At 37.7% G+C, this 25899-nt stretch overlaps 2 protein-coding genes and 1 long non-coding RNA gene across 3 annotated transcripts; 2 read left to right on the top strand and 1 right to left on the bottom strand.

Annotated features, from left to right (window-relative positions):
- The first annotated feature begins 5716 nt into the window (after positions 1-5716).
- On the top strand, positions 5717-9641 carry LOC126796422 (histone deacetylase 9). Its single transcript, XM_050523249.1, is given in 9 exon segments — positions 5717-5864; positions 6002-6066; positions 6167-6279; positions 6376-6493; positions 7159-7233; positions 7302-7521; positions 8801-8864; positions 9192-9284; positions 9370-9641. Coding segments are annotated over 8 exon segments (906 nt in total). The 5' UTR covers positions 5717-5864; positions 6002-6029; the 3' UTR covers positions 9556-9641.
- Positions 9642-10611: 970 nt separating this feature from the next.
- On the top strand, positions 10612-11436 carry LOC126795631 (zinc finger BED domain-containing protein DAYSLEEPER-like). The gene is made up of 3 exons (XM_050522434.1): positions 10612-10812; positions 10869-11211; positions 11292-11436. Exons 1-3 carry the CDS (start codon positions 10612-10614, stop codon positions 11381-11383), a joined length of 636 nt encoding a protein of 211 aa, XP_050378391.1. The 3' UTR covers positions 11384-11436.
- A 1401-nt stretch (positions 11437-12837) lies between these two features.
- On the bottom strand, positions 12838-15864 carry LOC126796423 (uncharacterized). Its single transcript, XR_007672353.1, has 2 exons — positions 15600-15864; positions 12838-13272 (listed from the first exon to the last, which is right to left on the bottom strand). It is a non-coding gene; the product is annotated as an uncharacterized LOC126796423 (long non-coding RNA).
- Between the last annotated feature and the right edge of the window lie 10035 nt (positions 15865-25899).

Below are 25899 nucleotides of genomic sequence, written 5' to 3'. Positions count from 1 at the left end.
TTCAGATTCTCGTTCTACAGATATATTTGAATTTGTGTTATGCATATGGAATGTCTAATGCCACACAATACATAGAGGAGGATTGCTTGTTGAATGCTCATGGAAAAGCCTCTTGTCATTGCTGAATGCTGATGCATTTCGCACTCCCTTCCCTTTGCATTATGTGACCTTTATTTATAATTTTTACTAGCTTTAATTGAACTAACTAAGCAATTTATTTGAGATTGTGATCGGTTCGATTACTCGAGATCAATATTAACCCTGTAAGCATCGTTAGTAGTATAAAGCAAGAGGGTATCGTTCACAAACCGGAGATTCGACCAGGGTAAAGAATCACAAACATTTAACAACGAATTCATAAGAGTTTAAAAGATTTGAGATATGTTTCGGATCAAACATAAAATAAACCTAAACTAATATATACATGTGATCAACCAACCAACACATAAGCAATTACCAAACAAATAACATAAGAACAAAGGTAACGAAATCTACTCTCAATCATGTTCATGCCGTAAGTATCATAGTTCATCTTAAATTCGATCATGCATCAAGTTCCTACTTGGTTCCTAATACATGGATATTATCGAGCTCAACTACTTGTCTTGCTACGACATCTAACATACCAATTCATCATGCAATTACGTATCACAAAGAGAAATCAACATGTTTAAAGCACATATCCAATGTCAAACTTAAGATCATAATCGGTGGAGGAACAAAGGGGACAAACAATTAATCAACTACTTGTATCAAAATCGTTTTTAACTTTGAATGATTAACATATGCGACATCAACTACTTGTCTTAATCACACATGCAATATAAGAACACACCGAAAATGAATTAAGAACATAAATAAACAGAAACTCATGGCATAAAACCTAAAATCATTGAATTAAAGTCGAAAACCTTAACTCATCATGTCATTCAAAAGTTACAAATATCTCATAGACAAGAATAAAAATAACTTTAACAAAACCTAAACATAAATCATCCAAGAACAAGAACATAAAAACCCGAAAACTAAACATGAAGATCATAGAGTTACACTTTATAATTCTCCTCCCAAGGTTCCTTACAGAGGTAGCACGAGATCTTCAAGAGTATGGTATCCTAGGCTCCCAAGCTTTGGACAGAAAATATGGTGAAGAGTGGTGAATTTGGATTATATGGTTCTTGGTGAATGAAAGTGTTTGGGCAGAGCTTTGGTAAGTCTTGTGAGCAAGGTTGATGATATTTTTGTGTGGAATTGAGGTGCTATATATAGAGGAAGAAACCCAAGGGAGGCTGGCCACAAAGTCCACAAAGTTGAAACCAAATTGGTTGAGGTTTCCTAGATTCGACAGATCTGATCTTTGTCCCTTGTTCTGGTCATAACTTTCTCTAGAAAATAGATATTGAGATAATTCCAACTGACATTTTCAACTAGACTTCCGTAGCTTTTCATCCATATGTCCTGCATTTTCTCAGTCATTTTGAGCTGTCCAGGGGAGCCTGTCAAAGTTGGATGATCTGCACTGCCAGAATTTTGATTTCTATAAGGATTGCATATCTTTTGCATTAATTGCATATCTTCTTTCTCCTTTAGTGCTGATTTCTTTTGCACAAATTTCTTCATTTGAATGAGGGAGGCAGCAAAAGTCTTAATTGTTGCAGCCATGTTTGATTTTCTTACCTCTCCTCATTTAATTTGCTGCATGCCTTCTTTGACTTTCTTACCTCTTCTCATTAATTTGCTGCATGTCTTCTTTGACATTCTTTGGTGCAGGGATTTATGGAGATTCTGATACATATTTTTGCTCTATATGCAGGAGAAACAAGGTCCCAAGTTTCCCACATAGCCCTTGGATCAAAAGCAAATTAATGGTTGAGATACTTCGGCCGAGCTCACTGGACATCCGAGTAATGATTCAGTCATATCTCCGGTCTCCCTGTAGGAATAAGATATTGATTTGATTCCATATCCTACAGAAACTAGACTCACACAAATTTCTTATCCATATAAGGCACGTCTTCTAACTCGATCGAAGCTATCTAGGGGAGCCCGTCGAAGTTTGACTACGAATCTTGACAGCATTTTGATTCTTGCATGGATTGGGCTTTTAAGTGTATATCTTCTTCTTTTTCCTTGTGGAACTAGGATTGCTTTCCTTCTCCAACATGGATTTGTATTTCCTAATTAGAATAAGTACGTTAGAAAGAAAGAAATATGAAAGGATGAATCATACTCGAACAAGGAATCATATCTCAACAAGGATTATTAACACTTAGCACGATTTCATCATCAATTCATTCATAATTGATATAAGCTCTACCTAGACACTTATTCATACAAAAGAAACTAAAATATACTATATAAGAGGTAACAAAGAGTAAGTATAGGGCATAAACACATTAAGAACGTCACACTTTGTGCTCCTAGCAGATTGTCATTTGTTTTTACATTTAAGTTGAATGTTGGTTCGATTGTCTAAGACTTTATAATTTATATTGTTGGACAGTTTTATAGTTGGTTGATTTCAATTGTTTATTGATGGTGATACGACCCCAATCTTTTATTTCGTTAAATAGTTTTATCAATCAAGTTTAAGTATCTCCGTAAATGAAATCCGAATTTAGTATTTTGGCATTGGGTAGTTGTAAAGGAGTTTTGTCGGAGAAATGTCCATTTGGTAAGTTACTATTTACGGTGGAGGTTTTATATATATGGGTAAATTTCCATTTTGGGAAAGGAAGAAGAAAAAAAAGGGGAAAAGTGAGATTTTTTTCCCGAGCCCGACCTCCCGTATGCGGCATTTTCTTGTCATCGGACCTCCGCCTTCCGACCACTCCAGGCCGCCGCACCGGTGTCGTTCAGAAGCTTGGAGGAAACCCTTCCTATCTGGGTTGGTGGCCGGCCCTGTCTCGCCGCTGTGAGGAAGCGGTGTCGCCTAGAAGCTCTGCCTGCCACAACGCCTCCTCTCGCCGTAACTCCTTCCACCGGCCACCATAGGCCGAGATGCTTGGTGCGTTTTGAAGGTCTCGTTCCATGCTACAATTTCATTGAAGGAATTGAACCAATTCGAAGGGTAAGTGATCAAATCGATGATTTCAAATTCTAGGGTTTTGAATTTGTGATTTTTTTGAAATGGTGAAATTGGACGAGTTAGAGTTAAAATTGGTTATTATTGTGAACTAGAAAATTTTTAGGAATGCCATTTGGATTGTGGTGGTGAATTTTAGTGGTCATTGGTAGTGGTCGGAATACGGCCGGCCGACCGCCACTTTCGGCGGTGTCAAGGGCGGCTGCCGCCGTGCCGGAGATTTTTCTAAGGTATTTTAAAGCTATGTGATGGTTGAGGATGGTGTAGGAATATTTGTAGAATATTTGGAGGAACTTTGGGATAATTATGCAATTATTTTCCGTATTTAACCCGTAAAGAGTTGTGGTTTTGATCCATAAATTGGGGGACTTATGGTATTAGGATGCTAGAATATTTTTTAGTGTACGGAGGTTCTTAGGGAAGTTGAAGAAATTTTGGTGGAAGTGGTAACGGTTTTGGACGAGTGGGAGTGGTTGTTTTTATTCTTATTAAATATTATCGAGTTGCGGTAATTAATTCTATATGTCTCTGCAACAGGAGGTGGGGAGACTCGAGTTGAGGAAACTTCGGACCGACCCTCGGCGTAGCTCGGTTACTGTGAGTGGACTTTTCTTTTGAAATATAATGCATGCATGAATATTTGGAATTAATTGATTTTGGCTTTATATGAATTTAATTATTTTTCTTGTTTATTTATAATGATATTTCTATTTAGTTATCTTGACAATAAATATGAGAAATATATATAACGCCTTATTTGATTTTTAGAAATTATTGATTAATTATTCGAGAATGGGATTCTCGAAATTGTTATTGAATATATTTGAGATTTATATGTACGGTTGGGAGCCGTACGCGTTCTATCTATTCTTAATCCGGTATCCTCTCCTTTAACTATATAAATGGGGAACGATCAACAGATAAGAACGATTTTCTATTTTATTCTGGTATCATCTCTTTTAATCCTATAAAAGGGGCACGATCAACATAATTATATCTCTTTCTTTCCGGTATCCTCTCCTTAGCTATAAAAAAGGGGCACGATCAACGGATAAGAATGTTGTCTAATTTCTATGATTTTTTTATTGATCTTATTGTGACTAGAGGGACTAATTCACTCATTATCTTTTGAGGCCATACACTTTGAGATGATTATGCTAGCATACTATATCACTTTTCCGTCTGGGAGGCGATGCCACCTGGGAGGCGATGTTACATAGCCGACAATGACATGACGAACCAATACCCTCTTTGTGAACGTAACATGACGATATTGAGAACTTGAGAATATATATATATATATATATATATATATATATATATATATATATATATATATATTTGCCCGGGGGGCATATGTATGACATTTTTTATTTCATCTTTTGTCTAGCGGGGCTAGTCCAGTTACTATAAGTATCTATTTATTCTATTTGACTAGCGGGGCTAGTCCATTTTCCTATTTGTTTTGTAATATTCATCGGCTAGCGGGGCTCGTCGACTTCCTATCAGTATCCCCTTGGATATTATTTGACTAGTGGGGTCTAGTCCGATTTTTATGAGAGTATTTATGGTTATGAAAGCCTTTTAATAAAACGTGCATGCATCGAGTTTCTGTGATATAAAAGATAAATTGGGGAAGTAGCTTTTAAATTTTATTATTTCTGATATCGTCTTTGTCCACTCACTCTAATATTTTAAATGTTTTCCCCTGGACCATTCGTTTTTAAATGCCCAGTTCGCAGGCTTACAGATTCCCTGTAGCTATTGTGAGGCAACATTTTCTACCGCCGAGTACCAGACTGTAGGTTACCTTCTTAGCCTACAAGTCATTTTTCCTTTATGCCCGTTTAGTTGCTCAGATACTCTGAATATTTATTGGATGATTTTTTCTGATGTTTAAGAGTTTGGATTTAAGTTGTGTAACTAAGATTGAAATATTTGATGTTGTAGTTGGATATGGTTGGACATTATTAGAAGTGCATTTTTTTTCTGATTGGGTTGGCTACATTCAAGGGAGACTATGCCAAAATTTTGATGTGTCTCCTTTGTCAGTAGTCTCCGCACGACTTATCCTAAATATTAGGTTAACATTTGGGTTGTGTCGTGTCATATGAAGTTATATAATCATATATTGCATCTAAGACTTGAATAAATTACAAATATTACAGGGTATGTGTTCATTTTAGAACCGAACGAGACCGAGAACCGAACTGATCCATCTCAGACCCAGATCCACTTGGGTCCTATTTTAAAAAATACAAAACCCAAACCAACTAATTAACATGAGTTGGATCTCAGGTCCAATTGAAAATAATTAATTTAGACCCGTATACAGCCTAATGTTATTCAATTTCTTTCTTTTTAAAAAGTATAAGGCTCATCTCTACTATTATAAAAAAGGAAGGAGATTATCACTAAATTATGGATTTATCCTTTTACCATAATTTCTTAAAAACAAATATGGGGCTGTGAAGTAAAAAGTAAAATAAATAAAATTTGAGACAGTGAGAAGTTCCGAGAAAATTAACTATGCTGAAAACATTCAAGGGTAATGGCCAGTACATCACTTCATCCTAATGTCACGTATAGAAAAGAGCCGTCACGTATAGAAAAGAGCTACTAAAGCAAAATCGTCTCTCGGGCTCTCCTCTTCTTCTTACACAACAGAAGAAACAGATTGACCTGAAACCCCAAACACCCCTCTTATTGATTCTTAGCTCTCTTTTATCTCCAATTCAACCCAGAAAAACCCCAGTTCTTCCACACCATAAGCTTCAAGGTACGCCTCTAATTCCAAATCCGCAATCTTTACTGTGCACTTCTCGCTCCAAGCTTATTTACTCTCTTTATTAAATGAATTGCATTTCGTTTGTGTTCTGAAACTCTATTCTTAGGGTTTTGCTTTTCTCCTTGTAGGAGCTGTGAAGCTCGGAAAGTGCTAAGTATGCGATCAAAGGACAGAATCTCGTACTTTTATGATGGTATGGGAACTCTTGTGAGTCTTGTCAGTCCTAGGTTGTTTCTTTTTCATGTTTTTTGAGAGAATTATGGAGATTGAGAAACAGAACTGGGGTTTTGCAGGGGATGTCGGCAGCGTATATTTCGGGCCCAATCATCCCATGAAGCCACACCGGCTGTGTATGACTCATCACCTTGTGCTGTCTTATGATCTCCACAAGAAGATGGAAATTTATGTTATTTTTACTCCCTGATGCTGACTGACTCTGTTATCTGGTTCTGTTTCGGGTACTTGAAGTGATGATGGTCTCTAGTTTTGATGATTTGTGCAGCGGCCGCATAAGGCGTATCCTGTGGAGCTTGCGCAGTTCCATTGAGCCGACTATGTGGAGTTTCTCCACCGGATTACACCTGACAAACAGCATTTGTTCTCCAATGAGTTGGCAAGATGTATGATTATTTCTGTTTGGCATTTGTAATTTTTTTTGTGATGTATGGCTTGTGTTGTTCTTGATATGAGCTTGACCAGCAGAAAATGTGAGATAGGAAATTTGAATGAGATAGTGATGTTCCTTGATCTGCTCTTGCCTCCTAATGGGTTACAGCTGAAAACTAACGTAGTGAATTTCATTAGTCCGTAGTCACTGATTGAGAATATCCAGTTCTTGTTTTGTTTTTTGGTTCAACCCTTTTAAATCTTTTATACTTCTTGATTACCTTTCTGTGAGTTAATGTTGTAATTCAATTAAATGTGAACCAAAAAAAATTGAATATCAGTAAGTGAATTGTGTGGGTGCTATGTAGTTTAATTCGTGCTAATAGTTGTTGTGGAACTGAATTAATAGGAGTCAAAAGAAAGAGTAAGCAGGGTTGACTGCCAAGTTAGGTTCTTGAAACCACATATCGAAATGGTTGTTAGATCATTCTTCTGGTTTTAAAGTGTGCATTAAAACTCCAATATGTTCTAGGGACTGATGATTCACTTATTCTTCTATATGAGTGGATTCGGTAGCTCAACACATGAGCAAATGAAATCTCTATCTAAGTTGACCAAAGTGCCTGGACTCTCTTTCCATTGTGTTGTTTGTTTACTGATTTTGTGTTGTATATCGTAGATAATCTCGGAGAAAATTGCCCTGTTTTCGACAACTTGTTTGAATTCTGTCAAATTTATGCTGGGGGCACAATAGGTGATTTAAATTATTTGTTTCTGATTGTCAATTGTGACTCTATCTTACTGATTGAAATCTCAATGTAGATGCTGCACGTAGGTTGAACAATAAGCTCTGTGACATTGCTATAAATTGGGCTGGTGGACTACATCATGCCAAAAAGTGTGGGGCATCTGGATTTTGTTACATTAATGACTTGGTCTTGGGTATTTTGGACCTTCTAAAACATCATGCCCGAGTATTATACATTGACATTGATGTGCATCATGGTGATGGAGTAGAGGAAGCTTTTTACTTCACTGATAGGTAAACAGCCTGCCTATGATGAATTTGGTTTCATTTTATATATTATGAATTCAATTAAGGAATATGTTATGAAGAAAAATATATTATACCTTTCTATTAGCAAGTAAAGCTCAAAATTATTGACATGATACCACCGTGACCAATTTTCCCACTGATATACCAAAATCTAGAGATTTTTGAACTTGCAAATTGCTTCATCTATGATACTAAAACTATAATTGAAAGGTTGTGGGGAGTGTGAATTAGATTTCTTGGTAAAGATATAATTTTTGCATGTCTTGTGTGCTGTGTGCTGTGTGAATACACTTCTGATGCATACAGTAGCTAGGAAATGATTGGGCAAGTTCCTTTTACGTAGCAAGTTTTCTTGTAAGAAAGTAATGTGATTCTCAGCCAGAAGTAGACAAGGAGCCATTGTTAGTACCTAGACGAATTATTCAACTCATCATCATTAAGATCTTCCCTGAGACTTGCAATATGCTCTTTCGATGCCCTAACCACTCTTTACTCAACCCCCAGAATAGTAGAATTTCCTTTGCTTTTGTCAATCCTACTTCCAGGAAATTTTGGTAAAGCCAATATTTTTATTTTCATTTATTAATGATTTAGGTTTTGTTCTTAAGACACCCAAATTCTTTCAGTTTTTCTATTCTCGGAGGTCTGTAAGTTGAGGGATATCGAACCCCTGATCTAAAACCAATTTTCTACCCTTCCTCACCACTTGGGCTGACCTTAAGAATCATTTCATCTATATATATGTATGCTTGCAATCCTTGCATTGAGGTTCTTATGAACAATTTCATACATAAACCCAAATTGAAGGAATATAAACTTTAGGTTTTGTTCTTAACCCAAATCTAGAGCCAATGTTTTATTTTCATTTATAATGATTTTGGTATTGTTTTTAAGACACCTAAATTCTTTCAGCTTTTCTAGTTAAGGGAATTCGAACTCCTGTTCTATCCTATTCCTAAAACCAATTTTCTACTTTCCTTCACCACTTGGGCTAACGTTAAGGAGCATTATATATATATATGTGTGTGTGTGTGTGTGTGCGCGTGCGTGCGTTCTTGCAATCCTTGCATTGAGGTTCTTATGACCAATTCAGTAAGTAAACCCATAATGAAGGCATATGAATTTCAAAGTATGTATTAATAAACCCTTGGGCTATGTTAATAACAATTTTTCATTTTTGCAATAATCTTTGAAATCAAATTTGCATGTTGGTATTTTGATTTTGTTGACCTCTTATACAATTGGTGAAGTTTGACTTGGACAGGGTAATGACTGTTAGCTTTCACAAGTTCGGGGATCTGTTTTTCCCAGGAACAGGTGATGTTAAGGTAACTTTTCATGCTCTCTTGTTTGTTAACTCAGTATCTGCATTGATGATTTTTAAATTACAAAATTTGTCCTTTTTATTATAGGTTTGCATGGTTTAGCTTCCATTAGCGTTGGTCATAGTAAATACAACTTAGCCACATGGAAGTATATTAATGCATATGGAAGCACTTGTCACACACACACAAAAACACCCTTGCATCCATTGTCTATCGATCTGGTGTATACATGTTAAACCCTGACATATGTATATTATGTTGTATCTTCCAATGCTAGTCTTTATGACATTGAATTTGTGGTTGTATTTAGTTTTGTTATTTATTTTGAAGGAAATAGGAGAAAGGGAAGGAAAATTTTATGCCATCAATGTTCCACTAAAGAATGGAATAGATGATACAAGCTTCACCAGACTTTTCAAGACTGTAAGTTCTGTAAAAAATTTAGAAATTTGTGTTCTGTTTTGGCTTACTTGTATCAAGTGTTTGATGGCAAATTTTGATTTTGTAGATTATTTCCAAGGTTATTGAAACATATCAACCAGGTGCAATAGTTCTCCAATGTGGGGCGGATTCGCTTGCTGGAGATCGCTTGGGCTGCTTCAATCTCTCCATTGATGGTGCATGTCTTATTGTAATTGAAGCAATTTTTTCCTCCATATTTTTAACAATTTATAAGGATTTTGTTTCTCTTTAATTCTTAATTATTATTATGATTTCTTATTTATTATTTTATTTAATTAATACAGCATGGTCTCAAGATAGTTACAATTGTGGTTATTGCTATGTACCTCAACTTACACTCCCTAGTAGAAACACTGTTAAGGCTCATGTCTTGAAGACGTATGATAGTGAAAAAGTGAAGTTTAAGAATTTGTTGAGTTCAGCTAAAGGAAGAATTAGTTTGACTGCTGATTTGTGGACCTCTGTAGTTACTGATGGGTATTTGACTATTACTGCACACTTTATGAATTCAGAATGGAGATTAGAAAAAAGAATTATTAATTTTTGTCATATGCCTCCTCCTCACAATGGTGTTGCATTAGCTGATAAGGTATTTACCTTGGTTGGAGAGTGGGGAATTGAAGAGAAGTTGTTTTCAATTACCTTAGATAATGCAACAGCCAATGACTCTTTTGTTGAGAAGCTAAAGATGAGGTTGAATTTCATAGGCTTGCTTTTAGTAGATGGCAAATTTTTTCATGTCAGATGTTGTGCACACATCTTGAATTTGATAGTTCAAGATGGACTGAAAGAGATTCACCCATCTGTCACAAAGATACGAGAAGGCATCAAGTATATAAAGGGTTCAGAAGTTAGAAAACAAAGGTTTCTACAATGTGTTTCACAAGTTGGTTTGGGAGGAAGCAGAAGGGGATTGAGACAAGATATGCCAACAAGGTGGAATTCAACCTATTTGATGCTTGATGGTGCTCTCTACTATCGTAGTGCATTGATGAACTTGGCAGTAAGTGACAGTTCTTTCAAGTGGTGTCCTTCAGATGAGGAGTGGGAGAAGATTGAGAAGATAAATAAGTTTCTAGGGGAATTTTATGAAGTAACAGTGTTGTTTTCTAGAACAAAGTACCCTACATCAAACTTATTTTTCCCGAAGGTGTTAGTTGTTCAACACAGTATACAAGAAGCCATTGCCAGTGAAGATTCTTTTCTAAGCCGGATGGGAAAAGAGATGGATTTGAAGTTTAAGAAATATTAGTCAGATTATAGCCTGATTTTGGGGATTGCAGTGGTGATGGATCCTCGGTTTAAGATGGAGTTTGTTGAATGGGCTTATGAAAAGCTCTATGGTCGAGAATCTTCACAATTGAAGGTTTTTGCTGACACTCTATCTTCTTTGTTTGGTGCCTACAAAGAAACCTCCACTCACCAAAGTTCTAGTTACCATATTCATGAGAGCTCGTCTCAAATACAAGGGAAGCCTTGTATACTTCAGGTAACTAGTTAATTTAATTATTTTGAGACTATTCTTGGTTAGTATGATTTTCTTAGAGTATTAAACGTCAAATTACTCTATTGCAAAAATTTGATGCCCGTTACAAGAGCGGTCATAATTCGAGTTTAAAGACTGAACTGAACAAGTATTTGGATGAAGTAAGACTCGATAACTTGGTAGACTTGGATGTACTTGCTTGGTGGAAGATGGAGCGACACCGATACCCAATCCTATCTCAGATGGCTCGTGATGTGTTGACTATTCCTGTCTCCACTGTTGCATCTGAGTCGGCTTTTAGCATTGGTGGTCGAGTTCTAGATGAGTATCGGAGTTCTTTGTTGCCTGAGACAGTACAAGCTTTGTTATGTACTCGGGATTGGATTTTCGGGAAGAAGAAAGGTAAATAGAAAATAATTTAGTTTGATTTCACTAGTTTGACCTTTATGTTATATTTATAATTTCTATTTATAATATTTCAGAAAAGAAGATGGTTGAGGTGGACGATTTTTCCGAAGACATATTGGGTTTGAGAATGCATGATCGAATAGAGGAAGAAGAGAGCTTCACTTGAGAGAAAACATGGCATTGATGTGAAATACGGGGATAAGACATATTAGTTTGTAGTTTATTTTCCATGTTCTCAATTTATTTGTTGTTGCACTTATAAATAGGCACTTGAATTCGAACAAGGTTAATTGCAATTCTCAATTAGTTTGTTATTGCACTTATAAATATGCACTTGAATTCGAACAAGATTAATTGCAATGTATCTTACATATTTTCAATTAGTTTGATGTTGCACGTAAAAACAGGTACTTGAATTCAAATAAGTAGCATAATTATAATGTTATTTTGATTGTTTCTATGAGACCATTAGGGATGAACTTTTACAAAATTGAGGACTCCAAAATAAAAAAAATCATGACTAAAAATATTTTTTATTCTCAAAGAGTTGGGTAAAATTATAGAAAGAAGAAAAAAATTAAATAAATCAAATCATATTCAATTTTTGAAAAAAAATCGCGGGTTGACGGGTTCTAACGGGTAATACGGAAACCCGTCGTGCTAAACCCGCTTAACCCGTTAATATAAACGGGTTCTTAGCGTGCCGGCCCGTTAAGAGCACGGCCCGCCAAAAACACGCACGATCCCGCCCAATTGCCAAGCCTACTCCTAGTTTCACATTTAATTGAAGTAGCCTTGAAAGAGACCAAGTTGCTCTCCATTTTCTTCAATGATCTTATTAGTTATCAAACTCGCTTTTTTTCAGATACCTCCTACTGGTTTTCTTGGCTACTTTTCTTGCTGATATACTGAATAGAATACTCTTTAATCCCTGAGAATTGAATGAGCGACGAATGGTCTCTTTCAGTTGCTTTGAAACTCTACTATACTCTTGTAATAAAAACTCACTACATCTAGTAGGATGTCAGTGGTGCACATTTTTCTGTTTCTTCAAGACATTGGCCAATTTTAGCGCATGAGTTGGGTATCAATGGCAAGACTTCCTGACACAAGCTGTTCCACACCAAAGAGGTTCTGATGGAACTCTTTGACGATGGAATCAAGTCATCAAGCTTTTGAGGCTTTGGATCCATAGATTCAGAGCTATAAGTTATGGTGGGGAACTTTCAGGCATGTCAAGGCTTTAAATCCTGTAATGTAATGGGTACATAGGTGATGGCTTGATTGAGCAGCAGCAGCAGCTTCTATGTCCATCTTCTCCATCTCTTGCCCAGTTGAGTAGGGCACATCTGAACTGGTATATTTATCTCGTCATTGATGAGTACCATAACTTGCATTTTGGATATCAGGCCTTCGGCACCAACCATTCCATCACACTAAGGAAACCAGTTTCAACCTTCGACGACAAATAAACGAAGCCTTTGATGCTGATGTGTTTCCCTGTGGAATTTAGATGATTGAGCGTATATTTCACCAAAGACCTGCTACAGAGGCAAAAAAAATGCCAGAGTAACAAGCATTATATGATTCCCCAATTCATCTATACGAGCAATCCAGCAGTACAAAGATGACTCACTTTAAGCAAATTTAGTGTGACGTTTACACCATGGATAAAATGTTTCAGTGAACATGTCATTTATGATATTTATACAAATATCATTAATGATCCCAGTACACTTGCAAAACTACTAAAAGAGTAAAAGTAGTAACGATAAACAATCCAAAATACTTCCATGAGTACAGCCTCCGTCCAATTACTACTAGTCAGTAGTCATCATCAAAGAACTTTGACTAGCAGCTTCAGCCATGCATTCATGAACTAACACTTACTTGCCACACCAACACACTTGTGAGGAGGCTATGCATCATTTTTCTCTTCATCTTCTTCCTCCTCTTTCACAGCCTCAACGCAGTTTATGTCGAACACCTTTGCATACCGCTTGATAAATCTGCTTCCACCTTCAACAGCCACAACATTCATACCATCTGCGATCACTGCACATACAGTTAGCCCATTCTCTGGCATTAACATAGGTCATGGATTTTATAAACTGAAGCTATCATATTTTCTAAGTACCAAATTGCAAAAAGGACACATCTCTGAAAAATAATTAACCATAATTAAGCATCATTATTTGAAAAATATGATGAACTTCCTGAGAGTTTAACAAAACAAGTATACAAACAACCAAAAACCATACTTTTCCTTGAAGCATGACAGTTGAAACAGCGGATTCATTTACAACCAAAAGCAAATCAACAGGAGATATAATTACAACCAAAGATTATGGAACTTGACATACAACTTAACTTTGACTATCACAATTATATTATATTACAGAACTACGTAAAAGTTGAATGAATTCTATGATAAGCAAAGCAAGTAAATAAAATCTATGATGCTGCACAAATCATGATTTTTATTACAGAAAAATCATACTTTAGTCTTTCTCCAAAAGCAGCATGGTAGAGAAACAAATCCCCTACAATAATAAACAAGCTCCAACGATCAAGACTTTACGAAATTTTGAATTGAAAGAAATCAAAGATCAGGACAACCAAAAGATGGGAATGAAGCTGAGTGCTTGGTGGAATCTGTCCTAGCTCAGACTGTTATGCAACATGTTCAAGTAACTCAGAAACGTCAAACTCAATATTCATTGGAGGAACTTCACCACAAAGTTGATTTGCAGACAAATCAAGTGATTCCCAATGCTTCAATCCGCCAATCATCGAAGGGATTTCTGGTCAAAAGATTTTATCTCATATTAATCATATTGGTGTTTATTTGGTGCAAAGTCACAATTGAATCTCTATGCAAACCTTTAACTTTTGCATTATAAACAGAAAAGGTGTGGACTGTAGTATCCTTTGTAGAAGCATGATAACATAACTTGAGCTTAGAAGTTAATTAGAAGACACATACAACCTCTAGGCATAAGGTTATGATCTGATCGAGGTGCCCCTACTATTTTTCTTCAAGACCACTCAAATGGATATGTAGTAGTTATTTCACGAACATGCATTGTCTGTACTTAGCATCAAGCTTCGCTGCAATTTATCTACTATCATCAGTGATGTATTGATACAGTTTGCTGCCTGCGGAGAGTAGGCCAAACTCACTAGAGGGGCTCATAAAAATTGAAGTAACTTCGTCTTTCTCATGAACCCATAGTTTGCATACTTCTATTGAGACACAGTTTTTGGCCGTGGTCTGGAGTAAGAGTAATAGATAGCTTCCGGCTGGACTTTCACCACTGATCATAAGTTGATTAGTTCCACACTTCCACTGCATTGGCAAGGTTGGTGGCTTTGACTCGAGTGAGATGATGAACTTTGATCATGGACCTAAGCATCTAAGAATGCAGTCACCACTCACCAGTCACTTTCCTAGTTTGTTGGTCGTCATCAGGCTTTAGACAAGAACCAACTTCTCAACCGATACTTCCACTCCAAGGTCACCAGTACCATTTTCCGGGATGAATGAATTTGCAAGAACCTTGTCAGATATAGTAACCCTTCTTATCTCAAACTTCGAAAGGGCAATATATTCCCTATATGCTCCCCCAACACTTTTCTAACCTCAATATGTTAACCTCACCTTTCAAAATATGCAAATCTTATGTCTTAGATGGATTTTGCAAGCAAGATGCCGACCGTGTCCTTGTTTGTCGAAGTTGGCAGATCCAACGACTGCAGAATATTGGCATTTCACTGCAGAGTTCACACATTGACAACATACCAAACCTAATTCCTACTCACAAGCCAGAACCATCAAATAAGTACTCATTTCAAAAGGACACAGGATGTCTCCCTTCCAATGTAATAGAGATCATACCCCATGATCAAGACTAGCACAGTTAGTGGTGACTGGACATCTGACAGGTACAAAATCTAAATTTTCTTATCAGAGTTTGGTATTCATGATTACTTTTTACCAGAGGACAGAAATGCAGATCAAGAATGAACATATCTGTGTTTTTTTTTTCTGAGAATGAAGAATGAAAATATCTGCTAGGTATTAGTTACTGTGAAAAGTAACCAATGAAATAAAGTTCATACTTCAAGTCTTATATCCAGTGAAATAAAGTAACAAGCGTCGGTCATATTGATTAATTTTTACTGTAAATAAGCTGTCTTAAGAGACATAACAGATAATACCAGACTTTCCCCTGACCTTGAGATACCGTTGTTAACGTTGCTATCTTAGAAAATAGGGTCTGTTCAGAAAATTGAAGAGGCAATAAGCATCAATATACACCCGATTTCCCATTTAGTATGAAATATCACAGTATATTCAACATTAACAACGGTATACTTACTTGCAAGCACACGAAATTGATAGTCGGAGAGATGTTAACCAAAGTGTTTCACCACCCACACGATGTAGAGCAGTCATAAAACTCCTGAAATGACAAGAGCACGTTAAATACAACTCCTAAATTCACACTTTTGACACAATGAACAACTAATTAGCCATGAACAAGTTGCTTTATAGCATAAAGCATTGGCCGATTGACTTCGCAAAACAAGACACTAGCAGTAACCCCTTGATTGGCTATCATGTCTCGATAGACCATCACTCCCCTATTTCTATGGAGATTTATATCGACTCCAGCCTCCTTTGAGCAAGACGCGAGCCATCTTGCCGCCGTGAAGCTTCGCCGCACCTCACCGAACCCAACTTGACTGGTTCAAGCTCTCTGACGAGCTACGGCGCTTCCAAGGCCGGGAATAGGTGAGGTTTCTATCTAATTGGATGTTGTGATGGTTGTTGTATGAATTTGGGTTGTTTTGGATGGATTGGTGGAGGTTTAGAGGAGATCGGAAGAGGAGGAAAGGAGAAGGGGTTACCGCCTCCTTAGGCGGCGCGTGTGGGTGCGTGGAGAAGGTAGGAGGCGGCGTGAGGCCGTGGGGAGGAAGAGGGGGAAGAAATGAGGTGGTGCGTGAATAGTGTTTTTGAAACAGTAATTTTATAAAATTTATTTTTATGTACGGTTAATGTAAAAAGTAATTTACGTACAGTAAAAGTAAATTTTATTTATATTCGGTAAATATAAATGTAAATTTTATTCAGTAAATGTAAAAGTAAATTCGGAAGAGTAAATCGGTAATTATAATTTACTGAGACAGTATTTACATTTGAATAGTATTATACGTATAGAAATATGTAAATAGTATGTACTCGTACAGGAATACGTAATGGATGTGTATTTGTATAGTAATACATGAATAGAAAATATGTGAATAGTAAATACGCGAACATTAATTTCGTAACACCAGAAATTGGTTAACAGTAATATATTATTACTGTTTCGGCATTTAAGGATTACGTAATGAATCTAAATACTTTTCTTATCCTTTCATGGTGATCGATGATTCAAGGAAATGAACTACTGACGGAATTGTGGAATTAAGCTCGAGTTTATAAGGTGAGTAAAATCTCACATTTACGAATCTACCCTTGCGGAGATTTAAGATTTATGCAGAATTTTAAAGAATGAAATATGACATATATATAGTATAGTAGAATATATATATTTGTATAAATGGTAAATAGGTACATATATATAGTTTGCTATATTATATATTGTCATGATTTCATTGTGAATATGTTCACGTTGATGATGAGATTTATATATTGAGCATGTCGATGCGATTTGTACAATATAATGAGATGATTATTGTACGTGGTTTTAACATTGAGAGTTGTTAAAACGTTTTTGTCTTCGGACGTGATTTTATCTTTGGACGTGATTTTGTCTTCGAACGTGATTGATGTCTTCGGACGAGTTTTTGTCTTTGGACGTGATTGATGTCTTCGGACGAGTTTTGTCTTCGGACGTGATTGATGTCTTCAGACGCGTTTTGTCTTCGGATGTGATTGATGTCTTTGGACGAGTTTTTGTCTTCGGACGTGATTGATATCTTCGGATGAGTTTTGTCTTCGGACGTGATTGATGTCTTCGGACGAGTTTTGTCTTCAGACGTGTTTTATGTCTTCGGACGTGTTTGGCATGTCGGAACCTAGCCTTTGGCCGGGCGAAAGTTACGATATAGTTAGAGCTCTAGTCTGTCTGCCGGAGTACTGCATGTGAGGTAATAGATGGGTTATCGGCTCATGAGTACTCATATTTTTAGATGTTGGGTAGCAGGAGGTTGCCCAATGTCGGCGGTGTACTACGTGAGGGGTAACAGAGGTGTACCAGCATTCATTAGTACCCGTATTATAAATGCATTTGGGTAAACAGAGGGGTTGCCCAATTTCTCATGAGCACTTTCATTTTCATATTTTTAGACAACCAGATGGGCCGTCCATTGACTCATGAGTGCATTTATAATTGATGTTTCGTGATTTTCGTATATATTGATATGCGAGTTATATTTTTATTTTACTCATACGAGATGCAAAGCTTACTGGATTTGTGTTTACAATCCCGGTGCACCAATTCGATGGTGTAGGGGATAACTCCGCAGGTGTGGATTAGTGGGAATCGACGGACCGCTCAGATGACTTGGAGTTATTTATTTACATCCTGTGGTGAGGATTTTGCGTGGATATCTTTGTGAGGATTTTGTGTGGATTTCCTTGTGAGGATTTTGTGAGGATTATACATTTCCATTTATCATAATGTCGAATTATAATTGTGGTTTGTAATAATCGGTTTGACTGAGTTGTATTTTGAACTCAGAGATGAGCCGCTGTAACATTTAAATGATTTCAATTCATTGAGATTGTTTAGTGTTTTTCATGACTTCGAAATTGAGTTTCATGCTCGAAATTTTGGGGTCGTGACAGAAAGGTAGAGGCGCAAATTGATCACATAGGAGGGAAAACGTCTCCTTTTGCCCTTGCCATTTGCTAGTTGCAGTGCATTTTCTCTAAACCCACAACCTCCAATGGTGGAGAACCAAGCGCCCAGCGAGTACAAGAACAAGAACGTAAAGCAAATTTAGCAAACTTTTGTCCCATCACATTGACATTCCTTACTAGTATCAATGTTAGTTATTATCAGTGTTATTATCATATTTTGTGGAGTCCTTTTTTTTAAATGGGCGGACGCCCTCATAACGTATCAATTAATGAAACCGTAGAATACAAGGGGAGACATTGAGCCTAAACCCCATACTGCAAGAACACCCTGAAATAATATCAGGTATCTCCACATAACTTATGCATTCTAACAAGACCAGTTAATAAGGAGCGCAACATTGGCGGCTCCGTTTGCTTTACAAATTCGGCGACATATCAAAAAGATAATACTTATGAAGAGCCATAAATTAATATATCTATCAGCTTTCCCACTATACGGCCACTAGAACATACCAGCAACCCCAAACTTCATCCTACCACTAGGAGGCTGCGACCATTTGACCAAGCAAGGAACTCGCCGCCTACCTAGGATAAACCAAACACAAAGAGTGTAGACCTCGGGACCAAGCCCACTTTTGTTTATTGAAAACAATAACGTAAACCCTACTAGCAAAAAATAACAAAACAATAAAAATATAGTTGTCATAGATGGGTTTAATTCCTTAATCCAAGCCCAACCCAATACGGCCCAAACCCAGATTAAGGAGAGAAGAGAGATCTCCACCGGCGACCAGAACATAATCGCCGTAGAACCACCTTGCCAGAGCCACGACACGCTGCCAAGCCTGCGCCAAAACATGACACCCTTACCCCACCGCCATATCAGATATGGAGACCCACTGATCGGATCTGGAAACCCAACCCCCCAAACCCACCATCCTCCAGGTTGCCGCTCCAACGAAGATCCAAGCCAAAACTAGCCATGTCCCGCCACTAGCTCTGATCGGATAAGATCGCACCGATCTGATGCTCACCTTGCAAAGTTGTCTACGTCGCCACCCCCAACCACCACCAGAAACAGTCATTCTCCTAAAATCATTCACCACTGGCATCTCCCAAATCTTGGAAGAAATTCAAGAGCCTGATAACCGTGGCCCACACGGGAACAACAAGGCATGTCCGACAATGGCGAAAGGCTCGCCGCGGGACAAGAGGAGGCTCACGCCAACAATTCTCTGGTGATGGACAGCTTTCTAATACTCACAAGTTTTTTTGGTGTTTAGTAACACAAAGAAAGTTAGTAGAATATGTTTTTTGTGGAGTCCTTAGGTGTAGGGTTATACGGTTGTGTTTTCTAAAGCTTAAAGTCTAAGAGATGTAACCCATATTGGTATTTAAAAATACTGGAAATGATTAAATTTATTGACACTGGCAAGAACAAAGAGATGAAAAGCAGCACTCAGAAGCATACTCATTGCTAACCAATAGAGTTTTGTATTATCAGGACCTTGCATTTTGAATGAAGGACCAATTCCAAATAACCACCAAACAAAAAATGCCAACATACCGCAGTTTGATACACCTTCAACCAAGCCAGAAACAAGAGTAACAAGCCCAATTTCTTCCCACCATATGCAACTCCAAAGCTTGCCAGGATAGATCATATATGATGTACTTTGCCGCCATTTTCAACTGCAAACAATCGGGAACATCAATAGATGTGCAGTCATGGATCGAAAGAAGAAATGCTGAAGCACAAAGCTAGCTTTTCAAAGAATTATTGGGGTTTTATGTGGAGTATCAAGTAACACACTTTTTTATGACAAAGTTGGTGATTTAAAGTCTTTCCCTTCTTTAAAAATCAGTTATGCAAGTCAGAGGCTCTATCCTAAGCTGCGCGGAATCAGGTGCGGGAAAACGAAACGTATGAAAACGCGGAAGCGTTTTTTTTGAAAATTTTTAGAAACGGGAAGAATAGAAATAAAATTATATATATATAAACAAAAACTATATTGTACAGTCCCGCTTACCTGCAAAAGATTGTCCGAACCATTGGATCTCAATCGAGCTCATCTAACGGTAGAAGTAGCGAAACCTTTTCAATGTTTGTTTTTAGCAGATCCCAATTCCCACCCACCTCGTCCTCACTCTCTCTCACCCTACCTCTCACAGAGAGGTCATCTCTTTCCTTATTCTTCCTATAAATTTCTAATCACCGTATATCCTTTCATCAACAGATCTATCATATATCCTTGTTGTCTTGAGTTCATATTCAACCATGTCTTCTTCCTCATTTAGTGTTTAGAGAATCTGGGATATTCCCAGGAACGAAAGCTCGACCAAAGATGATTTCAGTCACCGCTTGATCAACAAGACGAGAACCACCTTAATCTTAATCAGAGACAACTCAAGTCTTGCTCTTCTTCCTCTCTGACCTCAACAACTCTCCACCGGAATTCGTTTAAAAGATTAAGAGCCCAGATCAAGAACCAACCAGAAATCAATCGTTTTTGACTGACGCTTCCAAGTTCAACCATCCACACGCTTCCAACCAGGAAACGTTTGCTCCCACCGCGCTCCCAAAATCTACTTTTTCATAATCGTGCTTCCTCCGCGATTTCAAACACTTTCGGGCGCTTCCGCTTTCGATGCCGAAACGGGAATCGGTCCTCCGGTGAAGCTTCCATGCTTCCTAGGCTCTATTACATACAAACATGAATAAGTATGAATATTGGTCAGACCAGTACTGGGGACTATAGTCTAATCACTATAAACTACAAAGAACTAGGAATGTTTGACGATCAAATGACAACAGTATTAATTCGAAAAAAGATAACGGTGTTAGCCCTAATGTTTTCCTAATAGACAGTGGCGGATCTAGGATAGGATTAACTTTTATGCGAAGCGCAAAAAAAAAATTTCTCCTTATATTAGATATGTCGATATTTGTCATCAGAATGAAGCTGTTTCAAATTAATCTCTACACATCTCTGTTTTATCTTTCATTATGTATCTATCTCACCGGCCTGATGTTAATTAATAAACTCCACTACTTTGATTCTAATTTCCAAATAGGCAAATAAAATACTCAATCTCTTATCATAATCACCAGCCATTCTGTAACAGAGAGTACATACTAACCCCCAATTTCGATTCCAAATTTCCAATCATTCTATATCAATACTTTAACCAACAAACCCATATATCCAAAATCTCAAATCATTCCAAATTAAATCAATCATTTCATAAGCTAAATTTTAATTCAATTTTGAAAGAGATTAGAGGAAAAAAGCTAAACATATGGACTGGTCCAGAGCTTCAGCGGCGCGCGCGGAGAAGTGGAGAATGGCGACGGGCAATGGCGAGTGGTGAGTTGTGACATGCAGGCTTGAACGATAACTCGAGAAGATGATTAGAAGAAGAGGCTGAAGAGCTAATCAGCAAAAGCAGACGAGAAAGTCTTCAGAGATTGAAAGAAGAAGACGCGAAAGTGTGAGAGATATAGAGAGACCCGTGCTGATGTTTTAATTTTTTTTAATAAAAGGTTGAGTTTTTTTTTCTGGGTTTTCTTTTCACCTAGGCTCCAGCCCAGTCAAGCCAGAACTGGATCCGCCCCTGCTAGTAGAGTCCTTTTTTTTTTATACTGAAAATCCATACTTATTACTCATGACATAGATTTGGAATGAAATTAGAGGGTTGCAGCTAGGTGAACTAGACCCTGTACTTGTTGTCTGATCATGATCAAGATTGAGAGGGATGAAACCAATGCCTATGGATAGGTTGGCAAAGACTGCGGAGATGGAAGGGTTTGGGTTACGGAGGGTATGGAGGAGACAAAATTTGGGGTCAGAATAAAGCAGAGCAGAATTCAAGCTGGAACACAAACAAGGATTTCCAAAAGGATAACGTCATGGTCCAATATGGTTTTTGGTAAGCTGCTGCAGTGTTTTAGTCCCTTCACCATACTGATATCTCTCTTTTAGGCTCTATATTTCTCAAATTAACAAAGGACAGCAATACCAATTCAATTAGAAGACAAAGCGAACTAAGTGAAGCACATAAGTTGAAATGAAAAGAAAAAAAAAGGGACAAAAACTCAACTTAAACGTAGGGATGTGTAAAAGTGAAACGGAATTGGTCTACTCGTATTATTACGAACATCCTATATATAGGGGAAATATTACATGGAAATGTATCAATCAATTTAATGACAATAAACGATAATTGATCCGTTACATAATTTAGATCCGTAATTAACTAAATATCAAAGCTGATTGCCTAATTGACTATGTTAGTTACTTTGATGAAGGCACACTAATAAGGTAATAATATTTTTTCTTTAACGCTCCCCCTTGTGGCAAGTTAAAGACATAGTAGTGCGTGAACTGTTGCCTCATCAAAAACCTTGCCAGATAATAAAACCCAATGGGACAAAATGAATCTTAGTCGAAGGGAAAAAGTGTACAACACACTAATGATATGCGTGGGTCTAGACTCCCCCTAAAGTCTACCACTCTCCCTGATTCTTACTTTAATCAAGGGAGTTTAGAAAGCTTTTGCATTCCTATATTCTTTACATGTTTCTCAAACATAACTTTAGGCAATGACTTGGTAAATAGATCTATCACATTCTCCTAAGATTTAACTTGGTTCACTTGAATCTTGAGGAGAGCTTGTTGTTGCTGATTATAGAAAAACTTTGGAGATATATGTTTTGTATTGTCACCCTTGATATAACCTAGCTTCATATGTTCGATGCAAGCTGTATTATCTTCATAAATGCACGTAGGCTCTTCAGTGGTAGAACTTAAACCACTAGTTCCTCGAATATGAGTAATGATGGACCTTAGCCATACGCACTCACAAACCGCCTCATGTAGAGCAATGATCTCTGAGTGGTTCGAAGAGGTAGCCACAAGGGTTTGCTTGGTTGATCTCCAAGATATCGCCATTTTCCCAATAGTGAAAACATAACCAGTTTAGGAACGGCCTTTGTGTGGGTCAGAAAGGTGCCCAGCATCAACGAAACAAACCAAAACATTATTTGGGGTTTCAGAGTAGGGGATAGTAATTTTGTCATCGACATTTTCTTTAGGAACTGCAATTCCATTAACGAATCCTGCTGTGTTACTGTAAGGAAAGAATAAACCCAAGTAAATGGTTCCCTTTAGGTATCGAAATATGTTCTTGACACCACTCCAATAACGCTGCGTTGGCGCTGAGCTAAATCTAGCTAACAAGTTTACTGAGAATGCAATATATGATCGAGTACATTGGACCAAGTACAATAATGCGCCTATTGCACTTAGGTAGGGAGTTTCAGCTCCTAGTACCTCTTCGTCCTCTTCCTGTGGGAGAAACAAATCTTTATTTACATCCAAACTTTGACCGATCATAGGAGTGCTAACAGGGTGTACTTTGTCCATGTTAAATCGCCTCAGCATCTTTCGGACATATGTAGACTGGTGGATTAAAATCCCACAAACTCGGTGCTCTAGTTCAAGGCCTAGACAAAACCGAGTTTTCCCAAGATCTTTCATCTCAAATTCGGATTTCAAATAGCTCGTGGTTTCTCTTATTTCGTCAAGAGTACCTATTATGTTCATGTCATCAACATATACAGCTACAATAGCAAATCCGGAACTTGTTTTCTTTATAAATACGCAGGGGCACAATTCATTCTTCTTATATCATTTCCCAATCAAGTAGTCACTTAGACGGGTATATCACATCCGCCCGGATTGCTTTAGTCCGTAAAGTGAGCGTTTCAACATAATTGCAAACGCACTCCATGGTTTAGAGTCACTTGATTTGGGCAATTGAAGGCCATCATGCACTTTCATATATATCTCTGAATCTAGATCCCCATAGAGATATGATGTAACCACATCCATAAGCTGCATGTCCAGTCCTTCGGAAGCTACAAAACTAACAAGATAGTGGAATGTTATGACGTCCATTATGGGAGAGAATGTCTCCTCATAGTCAATTTCAGGGAGTTGTGAGAAACCTTGCGCCACAAGGTGAGCCTTGTACATTAGGACTTTGTTCTTCTCATTACGCTTTCTAACAGATACCCATTTATGTCCTACAAGCTTTACACTTGGTGAGGTTAGCACTACCAGACCAAATACCTGTCTTTTTGCCAGTGAATCTAATTCTACCTGGATTGCGTCTTTCCATTTAGGCCAATATGCTCTTTGTTGACATTCTGCAACAGAGCGTGGTTTAATATCATCATGCTCTATTATTTCATGAGCAACGTTATATGCAAATGCATCATTAATGTGTATGGAAGATCTTTCCATCAACTCATGTGCACTCTCATAATTCATTGAGATTTATTTGTTCTCTGGAATCATATCAAACATCGGAGCGACCTCCAGTAATGATTCGTGGACATAACTATAATCAGAGATAATCTCATGAGAGGAATTCTCCACATCGATGATTAATGGATCTGGTTGTGCCTTAGTCGCCATTTTCTCCTTGGGCGAGTATCAGTCGAACCAAGTGGCCTCCCCTTCTTCCTTTGAGGAACCACGGCCTCAACCACACCTCCATTAAGTGTGGTTGCAGTGCCTCCTACTACGGCACTGTGCCCCTTTTTTGGGACTTCTAACCTTACAGGCACATTTGCAGCTGGTACATGTGATCTTGTCACTTTAGCGATATCAGAAAAAGCATCAAGCATCGAATTTTCTATGTTCTGAAGATCGATTATTCTTTTCACTTCACTTTCACATTGTGGAGTGTGGGGATCAAAATGAGATTAAGTGGGGACAAACCATGACAATTTATGTCGTTCCCTTTGAAAATCGTTTTTCTTATTCTCTCTAACGACTGGAAGATTGTCTCATCAAAGTAACAATCCACAAATCTAGTGGTAAAACGATCGCCTATCAAAGGTTCCAAATAGCAAATAATTGTTGGGAATTCATATCCAACATAAATACCTAGTCATCTCTGAGGACCCATTTTTGTGCGCTGTGGGGGCGCAATAGGCACAAATACAGCACAACCAAATATGCGTAAGTGTGAAATGTCAGGCTCATATCCAGTAACCAACTGGTACGCAGAAAATGGTTGGCTAGCAGTGGGTCTGAAACGAATAAGCAAGGTTGCGTGCAATATTGCATAACCCCATGCACTGATAGGCAAGTTGGTGCGCATAACAAGTGCCCTAGCCACCATCTGTAACCTTTTGATGGTGGCTTCAATGAGACCATTTTGTGTATGCACATGGGGAACAAGATGCTCTACATCGATCCCAATAGACATGCAATAATCATCAAATGTTTTTGATGTAAACTCTCCCGCATTGTCAAGCCTTATAGACTTAATAGCGTGATCAGGGTGGTGAGCCCTTAAACGAATAATATGTGCTAGAAGTTTTGCAAATGCAGTGTTTCGTGTTGACAGTTATGCAACATGTGACCAGCTGTAATAACCCGATTCTTCGGGACGAGTTAATCGACTATTTCTAAAGTTATAAGTTTTTCGAAAATATTAAATCGTGTTTGCTCCATTTTTTAACGTCGGGAATAGAAAACGAAGACGTTATCGGAACGCTTAATTTGAAAAACGTTACGTTTCCGTAACAAATATACCGACTTTTATTCCGTCGATCGTTGGTGAAAACTTTCTTCACGAAAGTTGTAGAGCTCGTCGATACGAGTGCGTGGACATGTGACGCGTTTGAATCGGACGTCGGAGGTGGAAGTTATTAACGTTGGAATTTAGTTTCCGATTTAGAAACGGGTATATATAGAACTTTTTCTTTTAGGGTTTCCATTTGTGGAAATCCA

This window comes from Argentina anserina, chromosome 5 (assembly GCF_933775445.1).
Source record: "Argentina anserina chromosome 5, drPotAnse1.1, whole genome shotgun sequence".
NCBI classification, from domain to species: Eukaryota; Viridiplantae; Streptophyta; class Magnoliopsida; order Rosales; family Rosaceae; genus Argentina; species Argentina anserina.
The sequence above is the reverse complement of the archived record's forward strand: the minus strand, read 5'-3'. Positions and strand labels throughout refer to the sequence as shown.